This window comes from Rutidosis leptorrhynchoides, chromosome 4, assembly GCF_046630445.1.
Source record: "Rutidosis leptorrhynchoides isolate AG116_Rl617_1_P2 chromosome 4, CSIRO_AGI_Rlap_v1, whole genome shotgun sequence".
Classification (NCBI taxonomy): Eukaryota; Viridiplantae; Streptophyta; class Magnoliopsida; order Asterales; family Asteraceae; genus Rutidosis; species Rutidosis leptorrhynchoides.
In genome coordinates this window covers 15,318,841-15,342,058 of record NC_092336.1, presented here as the reverse complement: position 1 = coordinate 15,342,058, position 23,218 = coordinate 15,318,841, and the positions used below count along the sequence as shown (strand labels likewise).

Here is a 23,218-nt window from a genome sequence, read left to right as displayed (position 1 = left end):
TGTATTTAGCCTCAAAGCCTCCATATTATGCCCCCTAACCCAAAAGCCCATGACCTAAAAAGTAGTATTTTCATGGAAGAATGAAAGAAAAAAATTTATAGTGCATGTAAGCGCTTTTAAAAAAAATTACGCCCCCGGTGGAAAAATATTTCTGGTTCTGCCACCGATGATAACACATTGGCCGTTTCATCACCCGGTCCGCTCTCCTCGGCCAAACGTCTCATCATTTCATCGAATGATGCAAAATCCTCAACGAACATTTTTCCATTCTCGTATGCCGATGAACTGCCATCTCTACCATCTTCAGACCCCAAAAACAAGTTTTGAATTGCGTCCATGTAGTCTAAGTCATCAATGTGATCTTTAAGCTTACAAGTACCCGAAGTGGAAGCCTCATTCACCATCTTTTTTGACCTCGGATTAGCTTAACATCTACATTCAAAACGTACCACAATTTAAAAAAAACTTTTACACGTGGGGGCCTCTCAATCGCAATATCTTTTCCCACTACGACCAATCAACACCGGTAAAGTCCCATCTTTTAATTCTACCTTACGTTTTGCCAATAATTATTTTTTTGTTTTTGTTTTTCTTCTTCTTCTTCTTCAATCGAGCCAATCTTTTCTGCAAAAGTTATGTATCCAAATTATCTAAACAATTACCACCCACATTAATTAAATGTGGTGGTTCAGCCAGTGACCAATCATTAATTTAAATTACCTCCTGGATTGGCTCTAAAACAATCTTTTCAAAACCTCTAGTTCTAGTACCATTTTATGCTCAATATCATCACCTTTGTTGTCCATTTTCATCTTAATCTCATCAACCCTAACAGCTCCTGTACAGTTCAACTTATCAACTGAAATAACAGGAGGTGTAAACGAGCCATTACCTTTAAAAACAAACTCGTCAACATAGCCGAAAATTAAGCCAGAAGATGAAGGTGTCTTTTGAGTTTCCTGAAACGAAAGAGGAAACGAAAGACGACCATGTACAACAGCATCCAAGATCTCCTCAGCCCCTTGTTAACCTCGTCAAAATGATGATCATACGCCGTTCCGAGGCTGTTCACGAAACGTATTCCCAGCACCACAACAAAACCCGTCTTCAACCGATGGATCACTTGATACCACAAAAACAGTTGGTGGAAACCAACAAATTGGGATCAAACGCCTTAAAATGAAATGACTCACACTAGACGTATCCAAGATTTCAGATACCTAAACGTCATCTCTAGAACAAAACTCATCCTCCACATCAGCCACGACTAACTCATGAACCTAAAGCTGTGTTTAGGATGCGATATCAAAAAGCTTTACTTAATCTGGGCTAATGTTATAATCATCTGTTTAAAGAATAGATAATCAGTTACTATGAACTGCTCTCTAAATTAAAAATCACTTTACCACTTTCAATCATTTGTAACCAACATAACGAAATTGATTCGCATATGCAAGTATTCAACAACATCATCGGATCTTAGCCAGCCAACGATAAATCCCCATTGATTTTGAAGATTAAGAAGAAACTTTAATCCTAACCATATTTGATGGATTGCAAACAAGTATATTTGAATAAGAATGACAAAAACAGAATTACTCAGTTGTACACAAACAAAAGACCCATGGGATTACTTGACTTATAGTAGTCAACTTTTTGGATTCCTAGTAGTTATATGTCACAAATTCAAAATACAGATACATAAAAGTATAATTAAATTACAATGATTACCACATCATAACAATAATGCGGCCAAAACATATGTAAATTTAGATATTTAGACCCCAAAAAAAGAGTCCTGCGATGAGAGAGTACATTTACCATATTGATACCAGGGCCTCATGAGTTGGCTGCCGATGAGCTGGCTGAACTGGTCGTAGCTCTCAACCGTCCAATCAATTCATCCTGTCACCACAAACACAGACATAAATCCCTATATAACCATGAAATTCTTCAGAAAGTATAGAGAACCGAGAACCAAATAATGTGTACCTGAAATAATCACGTGAGATTAAAGTTCATAAACTGACTAAATAGACAGCTTAATCCATGCATAACAAATTGATAACTATGCATCAGGTTAACCAACTAGCATACTAACGTTTTATAGAAAGCTGAATTTATCTCTTAACTTTATCATATGATTATGAGCCTAAAGTGTAACATATACTAATAGTTATGTACCAGGTTATTGCCCTATAATGTAATTAAAATACTAAGAGCCATGTATACTTATACTCTTGCACAATTATACTACAATAATACTTCTCGTCAATTTGCCAACCATAGTGTTTTTAGCACGCCTTTACCAAGGTACACTGTATTTTTTTTTTTTTTTTTTAAAAGCTCCAAGGTACGCGGTATACCTACTAATGTAATTTTATGAACAATAAATAGAGATTTAAGATATTAATATTGACGATATATAACGGTTTAAAGGTGTAATTGATGTAAAGGCTCGGTCTAAAGTAGCCGTTGAACTAAGCAACATGTTCGATTAGTGTTCTAGTTGAAAACTTTCAACTACCGTTAGTGGGAAATGAATACATGGGGTTCAAACAACTCTAAAACGTGAAAACATTATTTTGATGTTATAATAACGACTGAATCATTCAAACCTATTTTAATCATCAAATAATAATCTAGTATAACAAACAGTGACCTCTAACCTCTTAATATATCAAAGGTCACCATTCAGACCTAGAACAAAATTACCTATTATCATACCAATTTGTTTTGTTTCACATCTGATTAGGTAACTTCTGTCATTCTAAGCACAAATTAATCTTAAAATTCCCAACTTTTTGGCAAATACACATACAATTAAAACTTAAAAAATTTAATGGAGGCTACTTTTGCCTTACAGTTTTAAGTTACGTACCTTCTTCCCTCTTACGGATAGACCTCTCTCTTTCAAAAGTGCACGAAGTCTCTCCACGGTCAAACTTTGAAGATTTTCAGGTAATTGTGATTTCGATGCATCTACATAATTAACAAGATACGTCAATTAACATATCACATAAAAACATGTTGACTACCATAAAAAACAATAAATTGACCGATTCAGCATATCTAGAGGGATATCATATCATCAACAACAAATCAAACCTTGGCGGGAACCATTTTGGGTGGTGGATGCTGCCCGTTTGGCAGAAGCTCTGCCATCAGCTCTTTCAGGGGCTCTGAAAATACACCAATAACACGATGTATAAACATAAACATATAAATAAATACTACACAAGAATTGGAGGTGGAAATATCAATTTACTTATAAATGGTTAATATAGGTTAGCTGAAGGATTAAACATAGATTAAACATGGATGATAAAAGATTAATAATGTGTTTGTGGGTCAGCACAGCACAGCACAGCACAGCCCCCAACCCAATTTGACTCCTTACATAAGCATGCTATATCAGGACATTTTCGACCTCTAGCAAGACATATCATTTGAAGATTTTTTTTTTTTTCCCTTACATTTATAAGTGAGTAACTGCAAACCATTGGAAACGTATAAGAATTAAAATATAATAAAATACCTCTTTCGTGAGAGGTCAAGTGTGGTTACTCCCTTCACACTCTTAGAAGTTGATCCACCCTTATGTTGCTTAAGCAGAAGAGATCTAATCAGTATGTTAACCTGATCTGTCTTTATAAGCTGATTTTCTGATAACAAGAACAATCCAGTCAATTCATTATTCATTATTGTTATCATATTAGCCACCATTAAGATTTATTTATTGAAATCATCACATTTACAAATGATCATCATCAACAGTCATATATACTTGTTTAGCGAATTTAATATTGTAATGAGAATTTACGTCACCTCATTTACATATTGTAATACTCCGTAATAAACAGTGGCAGAATACCTGGTGGTGATGTCTCATGGTCAGTTACGTACACTCGCATTCCACCCTGTGTAATTGATAAAAGACAGAAAAAATTACAAGATAAGAAAAACAAAAAAAAGCTTAAATAGGCATGCACTCCAACTTCCACAAAAATATGAATGATTGAAGTTCATGAATATAATCTGAATACAATCAAATGCTTTGAAATGCATAACATGTTGGTTCTGTAGGTTACTGACTTTACGATACCATATGGTTAATCACCAAAAACATCAGCAAGTAGTTCGAAAAGCTTTTCATAATCAGAACAATTAAACAGTAGACTCTGCAGATTCAAAAGTCAGCCGACTAGTCGGCTGCGTGAGGTGGTCCGACCCGAGTAGGCCCAAGTCGGTCAACGGGTCATATTCGGATTTAGTCGGTCAAAGTTAGTCAAGTTGTTAATACCATTTAAAATTAGGGTTTAAAACACATTTTTGGGCCGTTATTATCCTCCGACTCTTCTGAGATAAACGCGCTGACAAACTTTTCTTCTTAAAGTCGGTCAAAGTTGGTCAAGTTGTTAATACCATTTAAAATTAGGGTTTAAAACACATTTTTGGGCCGTTATTATCCTCCGACTCTTCTGAGATAATCGCACAGACAAGCCTTTTCTTCTTAAAGTCGGTCAAAGTTGGTCAAGTTGTTAATACCATTTGAAATTAGGGTTTGGAACACATTTTTGGGCCGTTATTATCCTCCGACTCTTCGAAAATAATCGCGCAGACAAGCCTTTTCTTCGTAAAGTCGGTCAAAGTCAAGGTTGGTCATCATCCGCATAGTCCGCGACTTGGCTGATTTTGCTAACGAGTCCTCCACTGTTGTAAAACTCCCCGATTACTCTCGATTAATCCCCAATTACTCTTTTTTTCCTTTCTAAGAACAGACCGATCCGGTTTTCCAAAACCCAATTAATTAATCGGTCAATGTCAGTTAATGGATCAAAATCAGGTTAGCTATTCAAAGTAGGATTCAATCGGTCAAAATCGGCCGAAGTCAGAATAGGTCAACATTCTAGTATGAATTTAAACTACAATTTAAGTGTTTTTGAACAAATGAACAATTATTTTATGTTTCTAGACAGTTATGCTAAAGTTTATGTTTTGTCGTTTTCTTCTATATTTACACATATAATTTTAAATCTATATAAATGTATAAAAAGTCCAATACGATTAATCCTCTAGTTGTCGATTACTCCCTCTAAAGTCTCAACCCCCCAAGCAAGTACTAGCTGAGTAACAAGTTTTGCAACCTTGTAGTCCTCTAAAGGTTCTAGCCGACTGGCCCCCAACTAGCGACTTTTACAGCCTTAGCGGACACTAGATTCAAGTATTCACATTCATGGTTTAAATAGAATTGTTCAATGTACATAAACTTAAACTATACGATTATTTTATAAACATCAACAAAGTGTTTATTCCGCTATTATACGTAACATGTAAAACAGGTTCTCAAGTGATTCTTGTGACAACTCCCTTTTGCATTTCAAGTAAGTTACAAATCTTCATTTTTACTTTTGTTCCTTAAATTTGATACACAATATACATACACACAATCAGGGAGGAGCTACAAAAATTTTAATTATGAGGGCAAAAAAGTTATTTTTTTCCTTCAATAAATTTGAGGAGGCAAAACTTTTCATGTCACTAATACCTTTCATTTTTTATTTTTTTTAAACATTAGTTTACATAATATGATCTGCACACAATCAATTTTATCTTTATGACTTTATACATACTTCGTATAAAATTTTATAATCTAGCAACCGTATAAAATACAAGTAACAAACACTAACTCAACCGGGATTATTCAATTTCAGCTTGTTACTTAAAAATAAGATAAAATCACAATCGCATATTAAAAAATATAAATATTCAGCATTTTAAAGCACAATTTTACAGATTCTAAAATTATGATGTTACTCACACAAGTTGGAAGTAACAAACCTAACTAGAAGACACAGAACCTAATCTGAAGTAATTTCTCAAAACAAGCATGTATATAATTTAATTGAGAAAATTAGGTTTAAATGGAAGTACCAAATTTGAAGATATGGTAGGAGATGAGAAGAGGCCTTTAGATGGAAGATTGAGAAGGAGCTTTGAAGCGCCGTTAGGGTTTTTTGACGGTGTTGAAGCGCCGTCCATGGTGGCGATGGACGACGGTTGAATTTGAGTTGTGAGGAAATGAGAATACACTGCCCGGGAAATTGGTTAATTTTGGAATTAGGTTTTAATAATTCTTAGGATTTCGCATATGAGGTTTCCCCGGGTAGTTTTCGGATTTATGCTGGAAAAAAGATTTTAATTTTCAGATTTATTTATGTATAATAATAATAAAACATTTGTACCACCCTAAACCAATTTCTAAGTCCATTAATAATAGCTTTTAGAACTATCGTTAACAATATTATAATAATTTTGATACATAAATAAATTGATTGTGTGTAGAGGCGGAGATGACAATATCTTAATGCTATCATCGATGTCAATGTTGTCATCCAGAAATTTTACTCGCTAGTGGGATCCAATGTAAATATTGCTAAGAGGTGTCCTCTGCGGAAGAAAAAAAGAAAAAAAAAAAAAAAAAAAAAAAAAAAAACTAATCTATTAAAACATTCAAATGCTAAATCGGTCGACTTGAAGACTAATCGAACCACTTAATCAACTTTAATTTTATCTTACTTGAGATTTTGAGAAAAGGGTGGTATACATGTGTGCACAAATTTCACCAAAGAGTCAAAAGAGTATTGGCTCAATAATGTGTTCCAAACCCTATCTTAAAATTATACTAGAAACTTACCGACTTTAATAAAAAAATGTTTGATCGACTAAAATTCAATTTGAAGAATTTTGACCCGTTTATCGACATCGACTAATATGGACGATTTGCGTCTAGTCGGGTTGGATCACCTCACAAATTCACTAGTCCGCCGACTTCCAAAACACTAGTATACATATTACATATCTTCATTAAATTAGGTTTCACGTTACAAGAATACAAAGCAAAATGTATACAAGCTTCCATTAAAGGGTCCGATTAGTTACAACCCAAATAATAGTTCAAACATTTTGCATATCGGTTTAACTCGCTAATGTTGTAGGTTCACATCCATCACGTACACATGCCAACACATCCCTATAGTCTCTAGATATCGTAAAGTTATCATACACTAATCCATCTCGACTCTTCTTGTACTCAAAAAGAAGTGAAGAGTGGTTAAATGCCGTAAGTTTAACAAACCCCCAATCGTGATCTTTATACAAACTCCAAACTGTATCGATCTCCGTAAAATCTGACAAATGACTTCCTCCTCCACCAACAACAACATGAATCGTCCCATTTACAGTACCAGAATAACTATACCTTTCGGGGTTGACACATTGGTTCTACATTAACATTACAACCATAATCATAAATCAGCATATATATATATATATATATATATATATATATATATATATATATATATATATATATATATATATATATATATATATATATATATATATATTGGACCAATCCATGGATAAGCACTAAATAGGGCACAAACTGGATAAGTAAAATTTCAAAATTTTTTTTTTTTAAAAAAACGATCCTTTAATATGCAAATAGAAGAAAACGAAAAAATTTTAAAAAGTTTTTTAACAACATCGTTCGAAAATCGATGATGAATGGTAAACATCGATGATGAATGGTAAAAATTGATGATGAATGGTAAAATTAACCATTCATCTGGTTAATTATCATTCATTTTTGTTCGCGATGAATGATAAAATTAATCAATGCTAAAAAAAGCAGATGAATGGTTAATTTAACCATTCATCTGTTTATGATGAATGATAAAAAAAACAGATGAATGGTTAATTTAACCATTCATCTGGTTTTTTTTAGCATTGATTAATTTTATCATTCATCGTAAACAAGATGAATGATAAATTAACCCGATGAATGGTTAATTTTACCATTCATCATCGATTTTTTGAACTTTTTTTTTTATGAAAAAAATTGATTAGAGGTGCATTTTAATGCAGATTTATGAATGTAAAAAAAAATTCAAAAAAAAAAAAAAATTTATTTTGCTTATCCCGTTTGTACTCCTTTTAAGCTTATCCATGGATCGTGCCCATATATATATATATATATATATATATATATATATATGGCAGGCACGAAATCAATTAACAACTTCTAAAGAAAAGAGGACGACTTAAGACAGCAAGAACGGCCAAAAGAAGTAAGTCACTTGCAAGCCCAGGAAGAATTCAAAGAAATCGATGAATGTGTCCCGACCAATATATATATATATATATATATATATATATATATATATATATATATATATATATATATATATAGTGGTAGGATCAAGAGGGAAGTAACCAATCGGGGGAAGCAAAAACTTTTTTTTTTTTCGTTTTTTGAAAAAACTTTGTTCACGAACATTATAGATGGGATGAAAATATGAACATTTAGTAGACACTTTGTGATAAATGTTTTTATTTTGGCGGGAAAACGCTCGAAGAAGTAATATATAACAATTATCGTGTTTTTCGAGCGTATGTTGAGGTTTTAGCTATTGGGGTTCAGATATTAGGGTTTAGATATTAGGGTTTATAGGGTTTAGATATTAGGGTTTAGAAATTTAGGGTTTAGGGTTTAGATTTAGGGTTTAGATTTAGGATTTAGATTGAGTTTTTAACACGAACGGTTTAGAGTTTAGGGTTTAGGGTTTAGGGTTTGGTGTTTTGGGTTTATGGAATAAACCCAAAACACCAAACCCTAAACCCTAAACCCTAAACCCTAAACTCTAAATCGGGCTAAATTTTACTTCACAAAACATGAAAAAAAAACGTTCATATTCTTCACGAACAATATTATCTTGAATGTTATTTTTGTCGATCGTTTTCTGGCCTAAATAATAACATTCATCACGAAGTGTCTCTTCTAAATGTTCATATTTTCGTGTGATCTTGATGCCGGAAAAAAAAATTCCAAAAAAAACGAAAAAAAAAAAAAATAATTTTGCTTCCCCCCGCTTCCCCCCGATTGGTTACTTCCCCATTGATCCTGCCCCTATATATATATATATATATATATATATATATATATATATATATATATATATATATAATGCAGAAATTATGTAACAAACAAGAGAAATAGCAAAAATACCTGGTATATAGGGCAGGTTCTTTCATAGTTATGGACATGTCCATAGAATGCAATGTCTACTTTGTATTTCTGCCATAGCTTCTGCAAGTGTTCTCTTCCCATGGGCTCTTCGAACGAACCTTCCATTGCATACCAACTGTTTGATGAATATCCAAGCACACGATGAGTTGAAAAGATCAACCACGGCTGTTTGTTTCGGTCAACTGATGCTAGACACTTCTCTATCCATGCGTACTGTTCCGAACCCTCTCTCCAATCGTGTTCTGAATCCGCAATGCAAAAGTGAAACATCCCATAATCCGTTGAGTACCTGTTAACGGTACACAATATATAACGTTTTCTTGATCATACTTTTAACAAAGCAACAATCAGGCCACCCATTTTGCCACCTATTTAGGCTACAAAATCCTTAAGAATAAGATATTTTGAATGCTCACTACATTTTCTAAAAATCAATCTTTCTCACCAAAATTTAGCTCTATTTTCGGCAGGAACATAGTACATGGTCTCAGCAGGCACACCGCACTCCCCACCTGAATCTTTTGTATTATAGAAGCCTCCAGAATTGGGCCAAGATCGTTCATGATTGCCACTGCACAAAAGTAACGTATACAAAAGTTACTATCCAAGTGAAATATTTGTACTCTTAACACTGATACTTATAATTAATGAGTACATTCAGGTAATAATTTCTCTCTATCAGTTCAAACGGGTAAAACACGAAGTACTTATTAACAAATGAGTCAAAAGTCGCCCAAAGTGTACATCTAATGTATAGAATGGCGACAATATTGTTGTTCTAGACAGTAGATTATAGTTAGTTGTAAGGTGTTCCCTGTTCGGGTTACCCGGGAAGGGCGAGTAATCCGACCCCATACTCTAGTGTACGCAGCCCATCAGGAATACTCCCTGGCTGTTTCCAACCCTTCCCTGGCCACCCCAAGAATTGAACCTGAGACCTCTTGCAAGGATCTCAGGGCCCCAACCACTTGGTTCTAGACAGTAGATTGATATTGAAATTAAATCATTTTTTAATCATATTTGACACAACGATTAATCATAGAAGAAACGAACATGGACTAAAAGAATTTCAGATTAAAGTATTAAACCAACCGGCCACGTTGACCCATACCAGCCACTTTGCCACCATAATTAGTACATGATAAATTCAAACCTTGCAACCATGTAAGGCTTAATCGACGCAATGGGTTCAACTTGTGCTGTGAACTGGTCCCACTGTGAGAGATATCCATTAGCATATGGCATATCTCCGATATGGAAAACTATGTCATAGTTATCAAGATCACTGATTAGTTGGTCCGTAGTAATGAGTGACCCTGGCTGATAACAAGCATACTCATTTGACCCATCTCGTTCTGCCTGAATAAAATGATTTATTTGGTGAGTAATAATATACAGTAATATTAACATGATATAAAAAATATTATTATAATGAAAAGAAATAAGAGAAATGTTTTAACCATTATTACCTTTCCCATATCTCCAAAAATAATCACACGCTGCAGCGAATCCTGTCCTGGATATGGGGATGATTTAAACGAGTACATTTTACTACTCCAAACAACTGACCCATTCAACAACCTGTGCCCAATCCTATAATCATACCTGGATAATTGTTGTTGCAGCAAATTCGGGTTAAAAGATAAGACGGTAAACGGAAAAAAATCATGAACTCTTGTCAAAATTATAGTAATATTACGAACACATACATAGTGTTTGGCCACAATTCTTTTAAAAAACTAGTGTGAATAAAACCAGGATCACGCCATCCGACCGTACGTGCAGGTGGACCTGCAGTGCAAGAAAGTAATCACTACAGTCAACGTTCCAAGGGTAAAAATGTAAAATCACGCACAAATATAAGAACTTACCGCACATGCTACCACGAGTAAACGTCAATGTTCCAGCTGGAGAACGCTTAAGAATATCGCCCTTCGAACCCCACTCAACAAACGGAACAGCTTCATCAATGTTGTAGCCACTTGTCCAGGTAACTGTCATCTGGACACAGCAAAAGTAAGACAAGCCATACGCCAAATAGGTCAAATGGGTCATGTTTCAACTTGAACCCGTGTTGACAAGTTATTACTCCACCCAACCTACGCATACATTTTCACGTACAAGAAACGTACCTCGTCCCAAGCCTTCCCTTGAGCGAGGCGTGGATAAACAGGAGCCTTAGGGTTTGCAAATGAAATAGGATCCGAAACAGCCACCAATTTTGGCTGTACAAGTCATAAGGAGGGTATTTTTCAGCAATTCCCAAATTATGTTATGTCAACATAAATGTAAAACACAGTGGAAAAAAGTAACTCCTCACGTTTTCTAAACCGCCTGAAAATAACGCAAAGGAAAAGTCTGCTCGCTGATTGATGATCTGGAAACTCAATGTAGCTCGTCCAGTTGCTACATAATTTGAACTAGATTGGTTCGCAAACATGTACTGCATAAGATTTATTTCACGTAAAAAAGTCTGGTTAAAACAAGGGTAAGGTATCCGTAGCATCAAACTTTCAAAGTCAGTATTGTCTGTATTAAACTATCAAATATGTATTATTATATGTATCATTCAATTATCTTTACTCTAAGGTCGGTCGCGTTTGATAAAACTGAATGATTTAGTGCTAAATGATTCATAATATGAATGATTCACAGTCTCTTTGTTCTGAATGAAAATAGCTGTTTGATAATCATTTTGAATGAACGATATGAATTGGGTAAAATTACCTTATTAACATGTTACATGAATAAAAAATTCAATATATATGTTTATTAAGTGTTTCTGGATATGATTTGAGGAGGATATAACAGAAAATTTAGGTGTTTAATGGTTAAGAGTGTGTGATAGCTCAGAATGATTCAACATTGAATGTTAAACCATTCAACATCATATGTCATTCAGAGGTAAGAAACAAATGCGTTGAATGTTGATTCAGCGCTGAACCATTCAATTAAGAGGTAAACAAACACACCCTCAATATCATATGACTTCTTTATCATGTAGCAGGTATCTATTTCTGATGTAGCAACCATATAATTTGTCAAATGAAAGTCCACATAATCAAAACTGATGCCGCATTACCAGCTTATAACAACAGAATACAGTTTGTTACATTTCAGATGTTTAATTCTTCAAACATCCATATAACGAAATGTTATTAATCCTCAAGATCAGCGTTACATATATATTGAACATACCTTTATCGGGGCAGTGCATATGCAAGGAGCCTCGTGTGATTTGCCAGATTCGTAGTAGCAATCCGATGCACTGCCATAATCATTTAATTGATTAAAATTTCAGAATAGAATGTTTTACATATAGCCAAATGCATATGTTCCAACATAATTCAAGTGTATCTAATATATGAACATTACTCAAACTTTGCTGGAGAAAAAACTCCAACCCAATCGTTCTCGGATGGATTTGGGTACTTGAGCTCCACATTGACCCATTCAGTACCTTCTCCCTATAATCATAAAAATTTATAGTACACTAACTTAGGAAAATGCAATGATTGGGGACAGGTGTAAGAAAATATGACAAACTTCAAACAAACATAACTTTGACCCAACCACTGGTCCACAATTCCGTTATTTTAGTATCTAAATTCAAAATTCCTTCACTTTCATTTCAATATGATAGTGTTTATAAGGATATTTACGTCAAACACAAGCTATCTTAGGTAGAAATGTTTAGTTTCTTTTTATACAATCAAGAAATCTGGCCAATAGGCAAAATCAACAGCTGAAATACAATATTTCACTCTTACAAAATGTGTCATATATTAATGAGTTTTCATGTGCATCACATATGGTTCCATAAACATAGACACATCAGTCTATACCCAACTATCCAAGGGTGCTAATGTGTTTCATACAAGATCAAATTGTCAAATAAGTTGGCATTCCATACAGGGGCGAAAATTAGAAGGGGGCATAGGGGGGCACCCACCCCCAGTGGATTTGCAATTTTTAGTGCAAAAAATTTGGGATTTTTTTTATTTTGCCCCAAGTGGATTTTTTTTGCTCCAAAACCTCCATATTTTGCCCAAAACCTCCATTTTTTGCCCCAAAACCTTCATATTTTACCCAAAAACCTTCAAATTTTGTCCAAAAACCTCCAAAGTTTTTGCCCAGAAACTTTCATATTTTGCCCAAAGAAAGTTGCTACGCTTTTAAAAAAAAATTCCGCCCTCGGTGAAAAAGTTTCCTGCTTCCGCCACTGATTCCATATAATATTTGTCTGCGTAGGGTATCTACTAAATTGTCCATTATCAAAAGGAGCGTACGAGTTCAATTTTTGCATATACATGAGCGAATATCCAACTTCAAAGAACAAACATTTTTTCTCAAAAATATGAACAATATTTGAGTCCTTCAATCATACTAAGGAGTATAAGTTAAAGCCTATTTGTCAAACAAACATTCAAGAAACTAATAAGCAATGTTTGAGAACTAGAGTAAAAAATTGAGCAATATTTGAGTCCTTCAATATATACAATTTTTAAACTTTCACTATTACTATATAATACGGAGTATTAATAATACACATTAAACTTGTACTTATATATTAACAAAGATTAAAAATTCAAGAAATTAGAAAATATCCAGTATTGACAAAAATTAATATCTTTAAATGTTACATTTATTGTCAATTGTCAGTTTGCTCATCGGATAATAATCAAAATTAACAAAAGAAACAAGTTTTACCTTCAAACCAAGAAGAAGTGGATTTGGCTTAATCGAAGCTGATTCGTGTAAAGCAATAAAAGCTTTGTGAATTGCAATCTTTGATAGTGGTTGTTCATCAGTAGGACCCACTTTCCCACCAAGATCGCTGCGTATAATAATAGAAGAGTAATAAGAGCCATAGCATAGCCTCCATAAAAAGCCCTTAGAAAACAGCAACAGCAATACAGTGAAGAAGAAAGTGTTCATCGTTAGACGTTTAATCAAGCAGTTGGAGTGCACATGTTTGAAATAAGCAAATAATAATGGCCGGGTTCAGCTATGGATACGGATCACCAGTTACTGATACATCATATCAAGAATCAAGAACGTATATTAAAGACACACAAATGACACACAGATCCCTACCTAATTACTCTATCTAGTTGATTGATGCAATTTGTATATAACTAATTTTTTTTATATCGTATAAATAAATAAATAAAAATTTATTTTATTATAAAAAAGAAAAGAAAAAAAAACCGTAAATGGGTCTATATATATATATATATATATATATATATATATATATATATATATATTGAAGGGATCAAATGAGAACTATTGATTCGAGAGAACTTTGAGAACTTGAAAATCGAACAAAAAAATGGGACGGGCGAGCAATTTTTAAGTTATATATATATATATATATATATATATATATATATATATATATATATATATATATATATATATATATATATATTGAAGGGATCAAATGAGAACTATTGATATATATATATACTCCCTCCATTTGTTAGAAGATTCTGTATGGTAGAGGTAAATGTTGTGGTGTGGTGGAAGTGTTTTTTGTTAAATTGTTATGGGATGAGGGGTGTTATGATAAATGTATTGTTGTGATGTTATGGTAAAATATAATTGGTATTGAATTAATTAATAATATTATATTTAGAAAAGTAAATAAAAGTGATTGGCTCTCCTCATCGTGTGGTATCATGGTTTGCCCCACAATTACACCACAATGAAGTCGACACAATAGCATTGGGCTGTTGTGAATGTTGTCCATTGTTGTCCACCATAAGAAATGGTCTTATCAAGCTGTAAAGATAGCATCAAAATATGAGAAATGGGCGAAATGCCCCTAAATCCTATAGAGTAAAACGATATGCTCGAATTGTCAATATGCTATCTGACCATGCCCCACACACAAAACGTGCTAGACGATGTGTGGTGAATGTTGTCGATCATTTATTAGACACATTTTATTATTAATGCAACAGGCACTAGAATACAAGCTGGAATACAAGCGACATGCATCGTGCATATTAGGGATGGCACCGGCGGGTAATGGGTACAGATACTTAATATATGTGTGACGATCGCTCCAAATTCATATGGACGAACACGTCATTCATTGATTTCATTGCGAGGTATTTGACCTCTATGTGATACATTTTGTAACATTGTATTCGTTTGAAAAGGTATTTCATAAATGAATATATAAATTCCAGGTTTTTAACATCTGATGATTCCTACGTATAGACAATCACCATTTAAATGATTTACAATAATACATCAGTTGACAATACAGTCAAAATAAGATACATGGTAATGGTTTGGTGAATGCAAGTTTCTTGTATATAGCATGTATGACTCCAAGCACATATCTTGTATCACGTATAAGCAAACAGCGGAAGACTTCTAGAATCCTGAGAATAAACATGCTTCAAGTGTCAACACAAAGGTTGGTGAGTTCATAGTTTTAATATTACACATAATCCGTATATCAATGTGGATTACAAAAGTTCAGTTGTTTTATTCAAAACGTTTATCAATAGGTTTTACATAAAAGGTGGATCACAAGATTTCAGTTGTTTCATCTGAAACGTTTATCAATCGGTTCTACAAAATTGAGCACCCTGGTAACTAAACTTTAACGTTTATATAATTTGTACCCTTTGTATAATCATCTTAATAATACACATAAACCAACGTGTACGCTTCTCAAATAGCATACGTCCGTTAAAAGGCTAGTGCTCTAGCTTGGACGGGGATATCAAGCCCTATGGATCCATATACTACTACTCGCGCCCACCTGTTCTTATAACTGGCAGTTACTAGTTACCAAAGCTAAGGGATTTTCGGTTCAAACTCAGTGTAGAATTTAGTATGTACTTGTATCCATTGCGTTTAAAATAAAGTGCATGTATTCTCTGTAGTGACCCGAACTTTTCCATGTTTATATATATTAATTGAGATTGATATTTACATGATTAAATGTTTCCAACATGTTAAGCAATCAAACTTTTTAAGACTTGATTAATTGAAATATGTTTCATATAGACAATTGACCACCCAAGTTGACCGGTGATTCACGAACGTTAAAACTTGTAAAAACTATATGATGACATATATATGGATATATATATAGTTAACATGATACTATGATAAGTAGACATATCATTAAGTATATTAACAATGAACTACATATGTAAAAATAAGACTACTAACTTAATGATTTTTAAACGAGACATATATGTAACGATTATCGTTGTAAAGACATTTAATGGATATATATCATATTAAGAGATATTCATACATGATAATATCATGATAATATAATAATTTAAAATCTCATTTGATATTATAAACATTGGGTTAACAACATTTAACAAGATCGTTAACCTAAAGGTTTCAAAACAACACTTACATGTAACGACTAACGATGACTTAACGACTCAGTTAAAATGTATATACATGTAGTGTTTTAATATGTATTTATACACTTTTGAAAGACTTCAATACACTTATCAAAATACTTCTACTTAACAAAAATGCTTACAATTACATCCTCGTTCAGTTTCATCAACAATTCTACTCGTATGCACCCGTATTCGTACTCGTACAATACACAGTTTTTAGATGTATGTACTATTGGTATATACACTCCAATGATCAGCTCTTAACAGCCCATGTGAGTCACCTAACACATGTGGGAACCATCATTTGGCAACTAGCATGAAATATCTCATAAAATTACAAAAATATGAGTAATCATTCATGACTTATTTACATGAAAACAAAATTACATATCCTTTATATCTAATCCATACACCAACGACCAAAAACACCTACAAACACTTTCATTCTTCAATTTTCTTCATCTAATTGATCTCTCTCAAGTTCTATCTTCAAGTTCTAAGTGTTCTTCATAAATTCCAAAAGTTCTAGTTTCATAAAATCAAGAATACTTTCAAGTTTGCTAGCTCACTTCCAATCTTGTAAGGTGATCATCCAACCTCAAGAAATCTTTGTTTCTTACAGTAGGTTATCATTCTAATACAAGGTAATAATCATATTCAAACTTTGGTTCAATTTCTATAACTATAACAATCTTATTTCAAGTGATGATCTTACTTGAACTTGTTTTCGTGTCATGATTCTGCTTCAAGAACTTCGAGCCATCCAAGGATCCATTGAAGCTAGATCCATTTTTCTCTTTTCCAGTAGGTTTATCCAAGGAACTTAAGGTAGTAATTGAAATGTCCCGTTCTTATTGATTAAAAACGTTCCATATTAATTGATTTCGTTGCGAGGTTTTGACCTCTATATGAGACGTTTTTCAAAGACTGCATTCATTTTTAAACAAACCATAACCTTTATTTCATCAATAAAGGTTTAAAAAGCTTTACGTAGATTATCAAATAATGATAATCTAAAATATCCTGTTTACACACGACCATTACATAATGGTTTACAATACAAATATGTTACAACAAAATAAGTTTCTTGAATGCAGTTTTTACACAATATCATACAAGCATGGACTCCAAATCTTGTCCTTATTTAAGTATGCGACAGCGGAAGCTCTTAATAATCACCTGAGAATAAACATGCTTAAAACGTCAACAAAAATGCTGGTGAGTTATAGGTTTAACCTATATATATCAAATCGTAACAATAGACCACAAGATTTCATATTTCAATACACATCCCATACATAGAGATAAAAATCATTCATATGGTGAACACCTGGTAACCGACAATAACAAGATGCATATATAAGAATATCCCCATCATTCCGGGACACCCTTCGGATATGATATAAATTTCGAAGTACTAAAGCATCCGGTACTTTGGATGGGGTTTGTTAGGCCCAATAGATCTATCTTTAGGATTCGCGTCAATTAGGGTGTCTGTTCCCTAATTCTTAGATTACCAGACTTAATAAAAAGGGGCATATTCGATTTCGATAATTCAACCATAGAATGTAGTTTCACGTACTTGTGTCTATTTTGTAAATCATTTATAAAACCTGCATGTATTCTCATCCCAAAAATATTAGATTTTAAAAGTGGGACTATAACTCACTTTCACAGATTTTTACTTCGTCGGGAAGTAAGACTTGGCCACTGGTTGATTCACGAACCTATAACAATATATACATATACATATATATCAAAGTATGTTCAAAATATATTTACAACACTTTTAATATATTTTGATGTTTTAAATTTATTAAGTCAGCTGTCCTCGTTAGTAACCTACAACTAGTTGTCCACAGTTAGATGTACAGAAATAAATCGATAAATATTATCTTGAATCAATCCACGACCCAGTGTATACGTATCTCAGTATTGATCACAACTCAAACTATATATATTTTGGAATCAACCTCAACCCTGTATAGCTAACTCCAACATTCACATATAGAGTGTCTATGGTTGTTCCGAAATATATATAGATGTGTCGACATGATAGGTCGAAACATTGTATACGTGTCTATGGTATCTCAAGATTACATAATATATAATACAAGTTGATTAAGTTATGGTTGGAATAGATTTGTTACCAATTTTCACGTAGCTAAAATGAGAAAAATTATCCAATCTTGTTTTACCCATAACTTCTTCATTTTAAATCCGTTTTGAGTGAATCAAATTGCTATGGTTTCATATTGAACTCTATTTTATGAATCTAAACAAAAAAAGTATAGGTTTCTAGTCGGAAAAATAAGTTACAAGTCGTTTTTGTAAAGGTAGTCATTTTAGTCGAAAGAACGACGTCTAGATGACCATTTTAGAAAACATACTTCCACTTTGAGTTTAACCATAATTTTTGGATATAGTTTCATGTTCATAATAAAAATCATTTTCTCAGAATAACAACTTTTAAATCAAAGTTTATCATAGTTTTTAATTAACTAACCCAAAACAGCCCGCGGTGTTACTACGACGGCGTAAATCCGGTTTTACGGTGTTTTTCGTGTTTCCAGGTTTTAAATCATTAAGTTAGCATATCATATAGATATAGAACATGTGTTTAGTTGATTTTAAAAGTCAAGTTAGAAGGATTAACTTTTGTTTGCGAACAAGTTTAGAATTAACTAAACTATGTTCTAGTGATTACAAGTTTAAACCTTCGAATAAGATAGCTTTATATGTATGAATCGAATGATGTTATGAACATCATTACTACCTTAAGTTCCTTGGATGAACCTACTGGAAAAGAGAAAAATGGATCTAGCTTCAATGGATCCTTGGATGGCTCAAAGTTCTTGAAGCAAAAATCATGACCCGAAAACAAGTTCAAGTAAGATCATCACTTGAAATAAGATTGTTATAGTTATAGAAATTGAACCAAAGTTTGAATATGATTATTACCTTGTATTAGAATGATAACCTACTGTAAGAAACAAAGATTTCTTGAGGTTGGATGATCACCTTACAAGATTGGAAGTGAGCTAGCAAACTTGAAAGTATTCTTGATTTTATGAAACTAGAACTTTTGGAATTTATGAAGAACACTTAGAACTTGAAGATAGAACTTGAGAGAGTTCAATTAGATGAAGAAAATTGAAGAATGAAAGTGTTTGTAGGTGTTTTTGGTCGTTGGTGTATGGATTAGATATAAAGGATATGTAATTTTGTTTTCATGTAAATAAGTCATGAATGATTACTCATATTTTTGTAATCTTATGAGATATTTCATGCTAGTTGCCAAATGATGGTTCCCACATGTGTTAGGTGACTCACATGGGCTGCTAAGAGCTGATCATTGGAGTGTATATACCAATAGTACATACATCTAAAAGCTGTGTATTGTACGAGTACGAATACGGGTGCATACGAGTAGAATTGTTGATGAAACTGAACGAGAATGTAATTGTAAGCATTTTTGTTAAGTAGAAGTATTTTGATAATTGTATTGAAGTCTTTCAAAAGTGTATAAATACATATTAAAACACTACATGTATATACATTTTAACTGAGTCGTTAAGTCATCGTTAGTCGTTACATGTAAGTGTTGTTTTGAAACCTTTAGGTTAACGATCTTGTTAAATGTTGTTAACCCAATGTTTATAATAACAAAAGAGATTTTAAATTATTATATTATCATGATATTATGATGTACGAATATCTCTTAATATGATATATATACATTAAATGTCGTTACAACGATAAACATTACATATATGTCTCGTTTCAAAATCATTAAGTTAGTAGTCTTGTTTTTACATATGTAGTTCATTGTTAATATAATTAATGATATGTTTACTTATCATAATATCATGTTAACTATATATATAACCATATATATGTCATCATATAGTTTTTTTTACAAGTTTTAACGTTCGTGAATCACCGGTCAACTTGGGTGGTCAATTGTCTATATGAAACCTATTTCAATTAATCAAGTCTTAACAAGTTTAATTGCTTAACATGTTGGAAACATTTAATCATGTAAACATCAATCTCAATTAATATATATAAACATGGAAAAGTTCGGGTCACTACAGTACCTACCCGTTAAATAAATTTCGTCCCGAAATTTTAAGCTGTTGAAGGTGTTGACGAATCTTCTGGAAATAGATGCGGGTATTTCTTCTTCATCTGATCTTCACGCTCCCAGGTGAACTCGGGTCCTCTACGAGCATTCCATCGAACCTTAACAATTGGTATCTTGTTTTGCTTAAGTCTTTTAACCTCACGATCCATTATTTCGACGGGTTCTTCGATGAATTGGAGTTTTTCGTTGATTTGGATTTCATCTAACGGAATAGTGAGATCTTCTTTAGCAAAACATTTCTTCAAATTCGAGACGTGGAAAGTGTTATGTACAGCCGCGAGTTGTTGAGGTAACTCAAGTCGGTAAGCTACTGGTCCGACACGATCAATAATCTTGAATGGTCCAATATACCTTGGATTTAATTTCCCTCGTTTACCAAATCGAACAACGCCTTTCCAAGGTGCAACTTTAAGCATGACCATCTCTCCAATTTCAAATTCTATATCTTTTCTTTTAATGTCAGCGTAGCTCTTTTGTCGACTTTGGGCGGTTTTCAACCGTTGTTGAATTTGGATGATCTTCTCGGTAGTTTCTTGTATAATCTCCGGACCCGTAATCTGTCTATCCCCCACTTCACTCCAACAAATCGGAGACCTGCACTTTCTACCATAAAGTGCTTCAAACGGCGCCATCTCAATGCTTGAATGGTAGCTGTTGTTGTAGGAAAATTCTGCTAACGGTAGATGTCGATCCCAACTGTTTCCGAAATCAATAACACATGCTCGTAGCATGTCTTCAAGCGTTTGTATCGTCCTTTCGCTCTGCCCATCAGTTTGTGGATGATAGGCAGTACTCATATCTAGACGAGTTCCTAATGCTTGCTGTAATGTCTGCCAGAATCTTGAAATAAATCTGCCATCCCTATCAGAGATAATAGAGATTGGTATTCCATGTCTGGAGACGACTTCCTTCAAATACAGTCGTGCTAACTTCTCCATCTTGTCATCTTCTCTTATTGGTAGGAAGTGTGCTGATTTGGTGAGACGATCAACTATTACCCAAATAGTATCAAAACCACTTGCAGTCCTTGGCAATTTAGTGATGAAATCCATGGTAATGTTTTCCCATTTCCATTCCGGGATTTCGGGTTGTTGAAGTAGACCTGATGGTTTCTGATGCTCAGCTTTGACCTTAGAACACGTCAAACATTCTCCTACGTATTTAGCAACATCGGCTTTCATACCCGGCCACCAAAAATGTTTCTTGAGATCCTTGTACATCTTCCCCGTTCCAGGATGTATTGAGTATCTGGTTTTATGAGCTTCTCTAAGTACCATTTCTCTCATATCTCCAAATTTTGGTACCCAAATCCTTTCAGCCCTATACCGGGTTCCGTCTTCCCGAATATTAAGATGCTTCTCCGATCCTTTAGGTATTTCATCCTTTAAATTTCCCTCTTTTAAAACTCCTTGTTGCGCCTCCTTTATTCGAGTAGTAATGTTATTATGAATCCTTATATTCATAGATTTTACTCGAATGGGTTCTCTATCCTTCCTGCTCAAGGCATCGGCTACCACATTTGCCTTCCCCGGGTGGTAACGAATCTCAAAATCGTAATCATTCAATAATTCAATCCACCTACGCTGCCTCATATTCAGTTGTTTCTGATTAAATATGTGTTGAAGACTTTTGTGGTCGGTATATATAATACTTTTGACCCCATATAAGTAGTGCCTCCAAGTCTTTAATGCAAAAACAACCGCGCCTAATTCCAAATCATGCGTCGTATAATTTTGTTCGTGAATCTTCAATTGTCTAGACGCATAAGCAATCACCTTCGTTCGTTGCATTAATACACAACCGAGACCTTGCTTTGATGCGTCACAATAAATCACAAAATCATCATTCCCTTCAGGCAATGACAATATAGGTGCCGTAGTTAGCTTTTTCTTCAATAACTGAAACGCTTTCTCTTGTTCATCATTCCATTCAAATTTCTTCCCTTTATGCGTTAATGCAGTCAAGGGTTTTGCTATTCTGGAAAAGTCTTGGATGAACCTTCTGTAGTAACCAGCTAGTCCTAAAAACTGGCGTATGTGTTTCGGAGTTTTCGGGGTTTCCCACTTTTCAACAGTTTCTATCTTTGCCGGATCCACCTTAATACCTTCTTTGTTCACTATGTGACCGAGGAATTGAACTTCTTCCAACCAAAATGCACACTTTGAAAACTTAGCGTACAATTCTTCCTTCCTCAATACTTCTAACACCTTTCTCAAATGTTCACCGTGTTCTTGGTCATTCTTTGAGTAAATAAGTATGTCATCAATGAAAACAATGACAAACTTGTCAAGGTATGGTCCACACACTCGGTTCATAAGGTCCATGAACACAGCTGGTGCATTAGTTAAACCAAACGGCATGACCATAAACTCGTAATGACCGTAACGTGTTCTGAAAGCAGTCTTTGGAATATCATCTTCTTTCACCCGCATTTGATGATACCCGGAACGTAAGTCAATCTTTGAATAAACAGACGAGCCTTGTAGTTGATCAAATAAGTCATCGATTCTCGGTAGTGGGTAGCGGTTCTTGATGGTAAGTTTGTTCAACTCTCGGTAGTCGATACACAACCTGAATGTACCATCTTTC

The 23,218-nt window shown here is 33.8% G+C and overlaps 2 protein-coding genes across 2 annotated transcripts; both read right to left on the bottom strand.

Moving 5' to 3' along the window:
• Positions 1 to 1,604: 1,604 nt before the first annotated feature.
• On the bottom strand, positions 1,605 to 6,141 carry LOC139843619 (protein LOWER TEMPERATURE 1-like). The gene is made up of 6 exons (XM_071833733.1): positions 5,935 to 6,141; positions 3,875 to 3,920; positions 3,539 to 3,665; positions 3,109 to 3,182; positions 2,882 to 2,982; positions 1,605 to 1,905 (listed from the first exon to the last, which is right to left on the bottom strand). The coding sequence occupies exons 1-6, from the start codon at positions 6,040 to 6,042 to the stop codon at positions 1,840 to 1,842; spliced, it is 522 nt and encodes a 173-aa protein (XP_071689834.1). The 5' UTR covers positions 6,043 to 6,141; the 3' UTR covers positions 1,605 to 1,839.
• A 707-nt stretch (positions 6,142 to 6,848) lies between these two features.
• On the bottom strand, positions 6,849 to 14,192 carry LOC139904504 (nucleotide pyrophosphatase/phosphodiesterase-like). The gene is made up of 12 exons (XM_071886422.1): positions 13,802 to 14,192; positions 12,467 to 12,558; positions 12,290 to 12,359; positions 11,412 to 11,534; positions 11,224 to 11,316; positions 10,963 to 11,092; positions 10,801 to 10,882; positions 10,561 to 10,696; positions 10,245 to 10,450; positions 9,537 to 9,662; positions 9,071 to 9,380; positions 6,849 to 7,284 (listed from the first exon to the last, which is right to left on the bottom strand). Exons 1-12 carry the CDS (start codon positions 14,027 to 14,029, stop codon positions 6,979 to 6,981), a joined length of 1,902 nt encoding a protein of 633 aa, XP_071742523.1. The 5' UTR covers positions 14,030 to 14,192; the 3' UTR covers positions 6,849 to 6,978.
• Positions 14,193 to 23,218: the final 9,026 nt, after the last annotated feature.